General features: G+C 43.9%; 1 protein-coding gene across 1 annotated transcript in view; it reads left to right on the forward strand.

Moving 5' to 3' along the window:
* Positions 1–13,859, forward strand: part of ANXA5 (annexin A5) — a 47,092-nt gene that overhangs the window by 13,734 nt on the left and 19,499 nt on the right. The window contains exons 3-5 of the mRNA XM_075616076.1: positions 10,271–10,355; positions 11,154–11,248; positions 12,555–12,668. Of these exons, the coding sequence (XP_075472191.1) occupies positions 10,271–10,355; positions 11,154–11,248; positions 12,555–12,668 (294 nt within the window). The remainder of the gene's footprint in view (positions 1–10,270; positions 10,356–11,153; positions 11,249–12,554; positions 12,669–13,859) is intronic.

Consider the following 13,859-nt stretch of genomic DNA (forward strand, 5'->3'; position numbering starts at 1 on the left):
TTAGTGTCTTTATGGGTGTTACACCAACGTTAAGCATGTTTTTAACTAAATTTGCACTATTTCCCAGTGTCAATTTTGTGTCTCCTCAACTTGAGCTGAGACACTTAACGTCCTGTTATGCTGCAATAACGTGATGTTAAGACTGCTAATGTGGTTGGTGTTTTTGCATAGAATTATTTTTGAAGATGCCACATTGCCTCAGACTAATGTCCGTTCCTGTTGGGTAATCTTGCGTTATAAACCCTGATTTAACGCAGCGTTGGAGGAATATTGACCAATATTGTTTCTCTGCCCTTGCACCAGTCAAGGGAAGAGGAGCATTAGTTATGCACTTTAATTTGTTCAACGAACTTGTAGGAAGCTTAAATGTACTGCCTGACATTTCGTCTAGAAAGGACACATGGCTAATGAGCCTGATCATGCTGAGGATTCGTTGGGGCTGTTTGTGGTATCCATGTGCTATTGGCAGTTTCCATAGGATTCAGTGGCACTGATTACACAGAATATCCAACCATAATGCTCCAAGTGGAGCAGTAACTTGCTACAGCTGTATTGTTTAATTGTTCTATATTTTGTTTATGGTGGTTAAATGTTACCAATGGATGTAAGTTATGTATTCGATGTAAGCAATTCAAATGTTTATAATCTAATATTTCATAAATTTAGTATTGTAGGATTTTTTTCAATTACATATAGCCCATACTCTACCCTTTCCCCCAAACCCTTATCGCAGATCATGGTCCCCTAAGGTGTTCTGGGGTCTGGCTATATGTCTGTGTGGTGCATACCTGCTGGCAACAGGAGGGCCTGAGTCTCCTGCGATGACATGGGGGACAACAGGAACAGGTTACTGGGGTGAATGCCTTCGGTCTCGTTCAATGGTGCAGCGCCTCCATGTGTAGTAAGCTCCAGGAATGCGGGGTGGAATCCCTACCACAGAAACCCCCCTCCCAGGGATGAGAGATTCCAGTCTCACACGAGGATTATCTTTAAAAGCAGCAGTCTCTTTATTCTCTTGGGCAGCAGCAGCCGACAGGTACAGTGATGCACAGTCCACTACTGCTCTCCCTTGTGATGGTCCCTGCCGCCACTCTGGACCAAAGGCATCCAGAGTGGGGCTAGCTCTTCCCTCAGGTGATCATACGGCGTGACGTCACTCTGCACAGATCACACAGACACACGCGCCAGTTACACGGCTGTTCGGGCTCCTGTTCCCCTCCTCTCTATGGGCTGCACGATTCAACACTTGAAGACTACAAACTAAGCTAAGTGTATCACTTTGTAGCCCTTCTCTGGTAACATCATGCCAGTATGTGCTCTCAGGGATTGTTCGGGGACTCCACGTGTCTCCGTGTGTACACAGGCAGTTGTTGTTTACTAAGTCCACTGCAATATGTGTTCTGTTTAAACTTACTATGAGTGTTATTTGAGCATATTACTCTGTATATTATCAGCATGTGCACTTCTACTATATATTCACCTAGTGTTTTATTGTGAGGATTACGATGTTATAACCGATACTAGCATTGATTTACATATGTAGTGATCCTACCATACCATCAGGAATACACTTGCTTTCATATTATAGTGAGGGTTTATGAGGTTTATGGGTTAAGAGGCTATAACTGGATACGGTCAGTGAATCGTGCCTCTGGGCTATACGTGTGCATATTTTGTGCTAGCCCTATTTAGGATTTTATACTTCTGCTAGTTTAACCTCTCATTGTATCATGCTGATCATACAGATTGATTTTAGTGTGTTTTGTATTGTGACTACACGCTGATTATTTACCTACACTATCACACCAGATTAGTCTGGCAGTTTACCTTTGCCAGCTTGTTGGTATTCTATTTTTTGTTATTTGGCATTCTCTTCCTCCAGATTTAGTATCGGCGGCCTTACAATATTATAGACTGACGTTTTTTTAGATAATAGTACTGCCTTACTTCATGCTAGTACTTATTTTTTTTTTTTTATTAAATTTTTATTGAGCATTTTTTTACATACAAAATAATAATTAACAAAACATATAACAGATAAAAGGGGGGATGGTGAAGGGGTAGCATTTGTAAAAATATAGCATTGTACACAACAATTTAATTACCACATGTATCACTCTGTTCCAAATATTCAAATCTATATAGGGGATATACCTATGCTAGTACGTTTTTTTTTTTTTTTTTTTTTTTTTTCTGCAGATATTGATCCATACAGACTGTAGCCATTATACCGGGTGATTTTGTGTAGTGTTTCTCACAGTTTTCTTCCCCATTTACTCAAATGTGGAAGTTCCTTTGGTATGTAATTAGGGGGTGGCCCTGGATTTCTTTACCACACCCCTCTGTACAACTATTATTTTATCACTGAATAAATTGATTATAATAGACTACATCACTTCTACCAGGTCTGAGTGCATTCATGAGGGAATCGTTTGTTTGTCTTACTCTTCCCTCACCCCCTAGGCAGGATGAGAGGTACTTGGTCCACCTCACTAACTATAGCTATAGCAGCTCTAATCATGAGCTGCTCACTCCTAACACTAAGTCACTCAGACAACTCTCAACTAAATAGGAAGTGCACTGCTCTTTATGACTTTAGCAGGCACCGCCCCTGTGTCTCTTTTTTTTTTTTTATAACTTTCATTTTATTAGGTGAGGCAATACAGACATGTTAACACAATCCATTAGCTTATAAAGCGTCACCTTATTTCCGTGCATCTCCTCCACTCAACATTCAAAACAGGACATGACATACCGGACGAACAAAGGAACCAGGGATAGGGGAGGGGGGGAAGAAAGGGGGGTGGGGGGGGGGTGGTGAGCGACACTGGTGGTATTTGGTTTGTGCCAATTTAGGTGTACCTAATTAGGTCCGGGACCGCAGCTTTTTATGTAGTTATAAGCTTACTATCCTCTTTTAGTTCGTAATATCCTTTAGCCAATTCTCCCTATTGACGTCGCCTATCCCCAAGCCTAATGTCAAGGATCCCTTTCGCCACTGGAGAACGCCTTTGCTAAATATCATTGCAATATGTTGGTAAGATCAACCCCAGGGATGTCTGTCTGAGTCAGCCAGGGAGACCACACTTTTAGAAAATTTGTGCCGGTGTCGTTGACCAGACTTGTCAACTGTTCCATCCGGCAGACGAACCAAATTCGATTTCTGATTTTGGGGATAATTGGAATTTGTGGTTGCTTCCACAGTGCTGCGATCTCGCATCTGGTGGCAGTGGCAAAGTGCGCCACTAGTCTGTGTGTTGCGTTCGAGAACCCCTGAACCCGCCGGCCCAACAGGAACAGCCACGGGTCCAAGGGGACCTCGACCTCCAGTAGCCGCTGTAGCCACATCTGTACTTCCTCCCAAATTGGGGCCACTTTTGCGCACGACCACAGCATGTGTAGCAAGTCTGCTCTCTCCCCGCACTGTTTGGGGCAGAGCGGGGAGTAGCCACTGACAAATTTCGAGAGTTTTGTTGGGGTGTAGTACCAACGCATGAGGACTTTATAGGCGTTCTCCTTTAGCGTGGTACAGATAGAGCTCTTCGCTGCCGCCTGTAGGATCCTATCCCAGTCTTCGTCCTCTAGTGTGTCCCCTAAGTCAGCTTCCCATTGCCTCATATATTTAAGTCTGGGTGTGTCAGCTGTCTCCGGACAAATCACTTCCCTGTACATTCGAGAGGTTAGTCCCCGTGTGTCCGTTTGTCTGGCACACAGCTGCTCAAAATTTGTTCTCCGTGGCCGAACTGGGGTCCTGGTATAGAAGGCCCTGATCTGTAAGTATCTAAATAATTCAGTATTCGGAATGTTTTTTTCCTCTTTTACATGAGCGAAGGATTTAACTATACCCTTGCTGCCAAGATCATAGAGTCGGAGATAGCCTGCTAGGAACCACTTTTTGAACTGAGCGCTGTCTAGGCCAGGAGCGAAATCTGGATTGCCCCATATGGGGGTCATCAATGACCACTGTGATGTAAGAGAACATCTAAATTTAGTGGCCTCCCATACTTTCAGGGAATTTGTCATGGCCTGCAGTGGTGTAGACATCCGTACATGGCTACTCTTGGGTAACCATATCAGGTTCTTTAGTTCCACCGGGGCGCAGCACCCCCTCTCCAGTGCCACCCATCTCCTAAGACTCGGGTCTGTGTGCCACTGCAGAATCTGCGTTAATTGAGCTGCTTCGTAGTAGGCCAACAAGCACGGCACGCCCAGCCCCCCTCTTGAGGTTGGCCTCCTCAAGATATCTTGTTTAATTCTGGGCCTTTTTGTATTCCAAATGAATTTTGTTATTGCGGACTGTAAAGAGAGGATCTCTTCTCTTGGCAGGGGAATCGGGAGGGTCTGAAAGAGATACAGCACTCGTGGGAGAAGATTCATTTTTACGCTTTGTATCTTGCCTATCCACGAGATGTTATATTCTGCCCATCTCCGTAGGTCCTCCTTTAGTGTCTTAAATAACTGTGGGTAATTTGCCTTATATAAGGTTTTATAGTCTTTGGTGAGGTTAACCCCTAAATATTTAATCGTAGAGGGCTGCCATTTAAAATTAAAGTTGAGTCCAATTAGTTTTTCGGTTGATTTCGGTTGATTTAGGTAGATTGAGATTGAGAGCTTCTGATTTGGCCTGATTAATTTTGAACCCTGAAATTTGATGAAATCTCCCCAGGATTGAGAACACATTGGGCAGAGAGGTAAGGGGCTGCGATAATGTCAGGATCACATCATCTGCGTACAGGGCAACCTTATGTGATTGCTCTTTAAGAGTTATACCCTTGACATCCGGGCTGTTCCTAATATGTGCCGCCAAGGGTTCTATGCATAGGGCGAACAGCAAGGGGGACAACGGGCATCCCTGTCTCGTGCCACTATGAATCTGAAAAAGCTCTGAAGGGAAACCCTGATGCCTCACCCTAGCTGTTGGCCCCTCATACAGTGCCATAATGGCCTCCAATAAGCCTCCTCCGAAGCCAAACGCCCCAAGCGTCTTTTTCAGGTACGGCCAATCAATCCGGTCAAACGCTTTTTCGGCGTCCAGACTGAGCACCATCGAAGGGATATTTTGCTTTTGGGCCAGATCAATAATGTCAATTATTCGTCTGGTGTTGTCTGCCGCCTGTCTGCCACTAATGAACCCTACCGGATCTGGATGTATCAGCTTGGGAAGGACGATACCCACTCTATTAGCTATGAGTTTTGAGAAAATTTTAATGTCTGTATTGATTAGAGAGATGGGCCGGTAGCTCTTACAGTCTGCCGGGTCCTTTCCAGCTTTATAGATCAGTGAAATGGACGCTTGGAGCATCTGCGCCGGGAAGGAAGCTCCCTGCAGTACTGAGTTAAAAAGTTTCAATAGGTATGGGGCTAGGAGTTTTATGTATTTTTTATAATAGAGGTTGGAGTACCCATCTGGACCTGGCGCCTTGGCTGGCTTAAGAGACTTCACGACAACCGTCAACTCTTCTACAGAGAAGTCTACCTGTAGTGCCTCTCTTTCCACTCTACTCAATTTGGGCAAATTTGCCTCCTTCATGAATTCTTGGAGATTTTTATTTGTTTTTTGGTTGTGGATAACCTTACCCCCATCGTACAGCGACTCGTAGTAGTGCTTAAATTCCTCCACGATTCGCGTAGGGTTGGAGGTAAGTTCTCCTCCCTGCGTTCGAATTGATTGTATTTGGTAATTTGGTTGTTTATTTCTAAGTTTAGTTGCTAAAAGCGTGTCTGGCTTGTTTGCTTTCTCGAATCTGCGTTTCGTCCAGCTCATCTCTTTTTCAGCGTGAGATGTCAGTTTTAGATTTAATTGCTTTTTGGTATCTTGGATCTGGGTCAAGATTGCCTCATTTTTTGAGGTTTTATGTATTGCTGTCAGGGAGGTCAATTTCCCCTTCAGGTCCTTAATCTGACTCTCTTGTTCTCTCTTGCGTCTAGCAGCTAGGCACATGAGAGAACCGCGGAGGGTAGCCTTATGGGCCTCCCACAAAGTGGCAGGTGAGGATACACTTCCCTCGTTCTCTTCAAAGTATTCTCTGATTTTGTCTGCGATTTCGAGATCAAATTTAGGTATTTTTAGCAGTAGTTCATTTATTCTCCAATTCGCTCCCGGTCTATCCCGCAACTGTAGCTCGCACCGCAGCTCTATCGGTGCATGGTCTGACCACGAAATGTCGTGTATGCCCGTGTGGGAGACCATTGGGACCAGTCTGTTGGATACAAGGAAGTAATCTATCCGGCTATATCTGTCATGGGGGTGGGAGTAAAAAGTATAGTCCTTGGTCTGTGGATGTTGCTCCCTCCAGATGTCTACTAGCTGACAGTCCCGAAGTCCATGGGAGATTGTTAGTATGTCTCGTTTATTGGACTGGTTAGGGGCTGTACATCTATCTAGCTTTGAGTTTAACGCTCTGTTCAGGTCGCCTGCTAATATGATTTGGCCCTTCGCTTCCCTCTGTAGGCGCCTAAAAAAAAAGAGTAAAGAATTCTGTTGCTTGTTCGCAAGGGGCGTACAGCGAGACTAATGTTATAGCTTGACCCTGAATGGAACCTATTAAGATAATGTATCTGCCCTCAGGATCTATAACTTTCTTTTCTAGTTCGAACAGTAGGTTCTTGTGGAATATAATTGCCACCCCTCTCTTTTTCAATGAGGCGGAGGCAAGATAGATTGTGGGATATTCCTTGTCTATATATTTAGGGTAACTCTTTTTGGAGAAGTGTGTCTCTTGAAGGAAGAGGATGTCAGCTCTGTATCTCTTATAGTCTTTAAAGGCTAACTTACGTTTAGCTGGGTGATTCAGTCCCTTTACATTATGGGAAAGGCAACATATCTCTCTACCCATTTGGATCTGCGTCTGGTGGTAGCTGTATGGTAGCTGATAACCTCTGGTTGGGTGCCTGTTGCGACGTCCTGCTCCTTTTTCGGTCTGCTGGGGCTTCTTCTGCTTCATTGCCGACCTCAGTCGCTGGGATGGGAGGTGGGGGGGGGAAGGAAGGTAGGACACGAGAGGGTAGGTACAGACATGACATAACACACGAAAGACTGTTTAAATGAACATTTTCAAACAGTATGGGCTCCCCATCAAGACTCCCCAGTCCTGATATAGAGTCCAGCGCCTTAGGGGGGTGTGGCCCCATTCCCCTAGGGCCTCTTCCCGCATTCCCTCCCCATAGGACTTTGACAAGATTCTGGGGGACCCTCCCGAATCCTGTCTAAGGCACATGCCTACCTCGGGGTTTAGAGCTCCCTCATACCCTCCGGCCCGCGCTCTTTTGTCTACTACCATTGAAAGGTATATCTAGATACCAACTTTAACTCTTATGTAACTGTAGGCACAGTCAGCCTGTACATGTACATAGACCGATATAAGTGTATAGGGTCTTATGTGTGTCTGGAGCATAACCTCTGACTGTAACTTGTGTTGTGCCTTCCTCTCTCCTTCAACTGATGTTGCAACCCCTTGATGTCTTATTTACTTTTCTCGTAGTTATTTCTGTAACTCTCCCTTAGTTCTCTTCTCTCTACTCCTCTCTCATGACCCATGCTGCGGGCGGTATCACTAAAGTGACTATCTGCCTCTGATTGGGAGCCCTCTCTTTCTGCCCCCTCAATGTTAACAATATGGGTGTTAACATGGTGTTGATGACGTTATTGGACGTCCGTGTCCTCCTCTACGTCGTGTTCCGTGTCTCAGCATGAGACTTGCCCGGACTCTGACTTTCGTCAGATATGCCAGCCGGTGTCTCTTAGATGTCTTCCACTGCCTGCGGGGGCTTTCGCGGCTTGTGGATGTGCTGGGTTGCTCTGCCACCTCCAAGATGGCGTGGGTGTCTCTTCCGCTGTGTGGAGACATCCGCTTCCGGTTTCCGGCGGCGGCCATTTTGGCTCTGTGGATAGTCCGAGTAGGATGTGCTGTTTGCTGCTCCCGCGCGTCGGCCATTTCTTCACCGTGCGCTTCACTGTGAGGTGCAAGAAGCTCCAGCATGTCAGCCATCTTATTCAGCCCGCATGGCGGATCCCCAAAAGTGAGTTTCGTAGGTTTTTTCCGTAGACCTTGGTTCTTTCTTGGGCGGACGTGACGAGAAGGCTTGGATTTTTTTTCCCCCTTTTTCCAGGGGTTTGTTACTGATAGACGGCATGGGGCTGCCATCACTGTGTGGGTGTAGGACTATTTCTAGTCGGTACCCGCCTTGGCACAACGTGGTTTTTAACGATAAACTTGGGAGAACTCAAAACAACGTGTTCTGTGTAACAAACTATTGCATTTTATTGCTGGCCTCATTTTGTGCGCTTTGGTTTTGGGGTGGATGGGCCACCGGACCATTCCGGTTCCAGGGCTGGTTCTTCCTCTGCTGCTCCCATCGGGGGGCTGTGTAGGCCAAGAGCTTTCAGAAATCCTGGGCCGTCTCCGATGGTTTTTAGTATAAGGGATCTTCCGTTTTGGGTGACTTGGAGTCCGAACGGAAATAGCCAGCGATAGCGTGTGTTTGAGTCCCGGAGCACTTTGGTTACCGGGAACAGGGTGCGACGCCTCGCTAAGGTAAGGGGAGACAGATCCTGAAATATCTGTATTTTATTGGTCTCAAACACTATTTCTGGCAATCCTCTTGTTACTCGCAGTAGTGCTTCCCGGGTGGAGTAATAGTGCAGTCTGAGAATTATATCTCTCGGCTGCTCCTTCTGCGCCGGACGTGATCGTAGGGCCCGGTGGCAGCGGTCCATGAGTAGTTTGTCTTTTGGGCTGTCCGGCATGATGGACTCCAGCCATCTTTCTGTATAGGCCTCGCAGTCTCCTATCTCTTCAGGGACTCCGCGGATCCTAATGTTGTTCCTTCTGTCGCGGTTTTCCGCGTCTTCTTGTCTGTCTTTTATGTCTTCCATCTGTTGTTGTAGGTCAGCCACTTTTCTGTCAGTTTTTCTCCCTGCTTTAATTGTGAGATCTACCTTAGTTTCTAGTTCATCTGTGCGCGTCCCCAGTTTTGTGTGTTCACGTTTGAGTTCTTTAATGTCAGCTTGCAGCAGTTTTTTCAGGTCTGTATATAAACGCTCAAAATCACAGCGTCTGACTGGGAGTTGAGATTGAGTATTAATATCTTCATCGTCTCCTTCTATCTCAGTGTCTGTGTCGGCCATTTCTCTGGCTGGGGCACTTTCTGCTGCTCCACCAAAATATGTCCTTACATCTGCCAGCTTTTGTTTTTTTTGCCCTCCCGACTTCTTTGGCGCCATCCTGGTATATTGATAGTGCTCCGGTTAGAAGTTTGAACCCCCAAATTTAATTTTTAGGTAGTGTTATTCGGTATTTTATGATCGCACGGGACGGAGCTAGTATCCTATGCAACCATACTCCGTTCCGTCGCGCATGCGCCTCCCGCCCCTGTGTCTCTTGATTGGACACAGGGTCAGGTGACCTACCTCCACCATTCAGGGCAAGTGCTTGAAGTGGGGGAAACCCATGATAACTCCTGGCAACCTGCCCTTACCAGGGATTATACCCAGAGGATAGAACCATAGCCCCATTTCTTACCAGGGCTACATACACTTTTATTGGCATGGATAGTTGGTGTGCCCACTTATCTCAAACTTTTTTTTATTTTGGGCTACTTCTATTGCATCATTTCACAAGTGAGCGACATTTAGCAGGGCTAGAATTTCTCTAGCTTTTACACAATTTTACATTGTCTGCTGAGATGTCATTAACTGCTAACATATTTTCTGTTGGCCTTTTTAAGCAATAAGATACTGAATGTGACAGAACCATATTGGCCATCCTGACTGACCTTGATATGAAGAGTGTTTTTTTTTATGAACCCTCAAATGGCTTTTTGTATTTATTACTAGGTAATGATGGTAAAATGTCTAAGGATAATAGGTTTGTGATTACACTGTTATTGAAGTACCTCCATCATATAAAATACACATTCTAACATACTGGTGCAGACTAAGGTTTCCCCCAACATGTTTGCTATTCTGCGACAGTATATCAACAGTCTTTCTGACTGGTATGTGGAAATTGTTTTTTATTTTTATTTTTTAAGTTTTTTTTACTTGTGCATTGGGGGATACTACTTCAATAAATGTGTTGCTACAGTGGGCTGAGCGATTTCTCGAGCACACTTGTTCAGCACGGGATTGCTTCAAGACTCCATTCATCACGATTGGAGACCGGGTAGAGGGAGGGAACTAAAGCCCTTCTGTGCACTATAACACTCTTGGATTAATTTATAGCTTTGAGCATTGTCTGTTCCTAATACATTATTTTATTCTTTCCAATAGTCCACAAGAGGTACAGTGAAGGATTTCCCTGGTTTCAAGGCAAATGAAGATGCAGAAGCTCTTCGCAAGGCAATGAAGGGCTTGGGTAAGCTTTCCGTTAGTAGCGCTGTTCTTTTTACTATACATTTGGATTGGCTGCTATGTTATCCTATAAAATATTTGTGTATGATCTAAATTTGGGCATCAATATCATGTGAGAATTACGTTAATCAAAGTTTATATTTAAGGTACTTTTTTGTTTAAAAAAAATAAACTGTACCCATGCTTCGTTCAACCTAAATGCTGGTTACTAAAACTTGAATCGATTTATAAAATGACTAGGAAATCTTATTCAGTAAGTAGATGCCACACAGTCCGCTTGATGCATGAACAGGTACTTTTTCATACAGGAAGACGTTGTACAGCACCGTCCTAACACACACACCTATAGTAGTTGGTTCCTGTGTCCCTCATATGGATCCCTCGAGAAAGATTGTGCACCAACTCACACAGGTTTATTTTGGCCGCCAGAGTGGGGCTGGCCCCAGTGACCATGTTTCTCCCGGACTAGAACTGTTGTAAGGGAATTTATCTCGGGAACCTGGGGACCCCCCATAGCCTGGAGTACTGCAGTCCAGTTCCTTTGGAGACACCTTGTTTCAAATATAAACAAGCAGCACGGGTTGTAGCTCTAACATCTACAAGGGTATTTTGAACCTTGACAGAGGTTGAGGAAAAAATATACAAAGACTGGTTGACCATTACAATATTAATTTTAATATAAATGAATTAAATAGAATTTAGTTATTTGTTTTTTTTTCTCCCCCCACCCCTCTAAAGGTTACATCTTTATTCTCTGACCTCTTTCTACTTGTTTTTTTTTAAAATTTTTTTAATATGGCAGGTACTGATGAGGTCCCTATCGTGAAACTCATTACATCTAGAAGCAATGCCCAGCGACAGGAAATTGCTGTTGCCTTCAAGACCTTGTTTGGCAGGGTAAGGCTAAAGTTGCAATTTCATGGACAATCTTTCAGCATGTTGCCCCTCACTGCCACCTGTTGCAATAGCATTTTTCTGTTTTGCATAATCTTGTAAGTAAACTAATTTTGAGGGTGTAACTATGGCCACCGGTACAATAATGCTAAACCTTTCTTGATTTTCATGCAATCCCAACGGCAGTATGTTTGGTATCATGATGGGAACTTGGTATAATGCCACCTATTTGGCGGGTGGGGTGTGGGGCATTTGTTTTTTTTTTTTTTAATTTATTTATTTTTTAAATAAAGGGACTGCTAATTTAAGGAGCATTTTCTCGTCGCATACCTGTATTAATGGCCGTGCCAAGTAAAAGTACTTTTTAAAGATAATTCCTATATTGTAATCCATAGTAAATGAATGGTTTGGGGAGTTTATTTTTTTTTCCTTGTATCTACTGGTAATTTTTTTTTTTTTTTTTTTTTAAAGTAATTTTGATGCTATTAGCCAAACAGATTGGTTTGTAGAATATGAATATCTGCATAACCGAAGTAAAGGACACATTTTTTTTTTTCTCCCCTTGGCATTCCCTTGTAAAAAAGTACCAATTATGCACAAAAACCCCTGAGCCATGGAACGCCGGCTCTGTCCATTTTAGCATATTTCCATGCATTATAAGCTGTATAGCTTTGCACTTGAAAGCAAAACAAGAAATGTTATAAAAAATACAGTAGAAACTGCAAGGGGTTATCTAGCAGCCGATGTGACATTACATTAACAAAGATCGGAAACCAGGTCTAACTAGAATGTGTGTGGTTCCCCCCCCCCCCCCCCCTATTGCATTATTAAAAACAGAAAGCAACTTGGGATGTCACTATGCAGCACGTGATGCAATGTTTCCAAATAAACTGGATCTAGTTTGTGGGTCTGCATTAATTGTACTGTATAATTAGGAATTCACAAACTACATTGATTCTTACTGTGGAGTTTAGGAAAACAAACAGGCAGTGGTTCAAATTTCAGCCACCCAGCTGATATAAAAGACAATGTCCTTTTGCAATGCGCACCAGCCTAACGAGAGTGACTGAGATGATGCATGTCCCTTGATAACTACAATACAGTAACAGTTTGACGTTTAACCACTACATGCAGATAAGCTTATTTGGTATTTCTGTACTGTCCCAGTTGAGTGTCTCAACCAGACTTCCGGGTTCCAACTGGGGCAGGTTTGTTTATAAACGCTAGCATTGTCCTTACAATTTTATGTTGGTTTTCTAGTAATCCTGAAAGGCCTAATTTAGCTAATAACTGTATGTCTTTGGGGCAGGATCTTGTAAATGACTTGAAATCTGAACTCTCTGGCAAGTTTGAAAAAGTGATTGTGGCGCTGATGACCCCAGCGTGTTTGTATGATGCTTATGAACTGAGACACGCCATGAAGGTGAGTAATTTGTATACTTGCTAGTTTTACCATGTGAAGGGGCAACCATGACTTGTGTGGTTTTTAATTTTTTTTTTTTATATATCTATATCATCTGAACTTAATTCTGTCTAAGGTTAAACGTAGCTAACCCTGAGAATATTAAAATAACTTTACAGAAGCTATAAGTTAACTAGGTAAAACATTTATAGTATCTGTTTCCCAGCATTTCTCTCTTAATACCACAATTACATGCAACACAACTTTAGCACTATCTTTTTACAAAAATAAAATATGGCAGGTGCTGTAATGTGATCATCTCATCACTATCATTTAATTCTTCAGATGTATTGCCTAGATCAGGTGTGTGCAAACTTCCTGCGCTGCGCCCCCTGCCTGCTCTCACGATTGCTCCCTTACCTTCAATGGAGTGTCAAATGACGCTGCGGGTCACATCACGTGACCTGCGGCGTCATTTCATGTCTCCATGGTAACTGGTGTCATTTGACGACGTGTGGACAAAAAACAGTAAGTAAATGTAGACGCTCTTGGCGCGGGGCCTCTGTAACTGCGCACGCCCCCCCCCTGTTTACACACCGCTGTCCTAGATGTTGCATTTAAGTTTCTCTTTTTTTCCATGTCTGCTCACTTGCTAAAGATTGCTGCTTCTTTCTGCATAAACATGTAGATAGCCTTGTTCTCAATTGTTTCCCCATTTTGTGACATGAAAGTGGCTAGCTCTATACAAGGGCAAGCATCCTTTATGGAGATTACCTTTTTAGTCATTTGCAATAGTAGAAGGTAGTGATCTATGTGCTGCACTGTTCATAGTAAGTCTCTACAAGAGATTAATTTTACTTATTTGCAGTTGTAGCACATTTAGTTGTTTGAAAGGAAAATGAGACTTTCCTGATCACCCTGGCAGTGGGCACCATTGGGTTAATCCCTTCTCACTTTAGGTAGGACAGGAAGTAGACTTTTGCAGGTAGACCATATAAGGCCCCTCCCTCTACCTGCACACTAGTCTTTTTCCTGTCCTCACAGCTAGGTGTAGGATTTGTTATTTTTTAATCAGGGCTCACCTACTGCACTTTGTGCAGAGAACCAGGGTCTCAACTTCTCTCCCCTGAAGCTCCGCGGTGCGCCCTGCGGGGGGCAAGTCGGAGACCCCTTAGAGTCGGGGGTGCCCCTGTTGGGTGGGGGGAAACGGCT

Source organism: Ascaphus truei, chromosome 1 (assembly GCF_040206685.1).
Source record: "Ascaphus truei isolate aAscTru1 chromosome 1, aAscTru1.hap1, whole genome shotgun sequence".
Classification (NCBI taxonomy): Eukaryota; Metazoa; Chordata; class Amphibia; order Anura; family Ascaphidae; genus Ascaphus; species Ascaphus truei.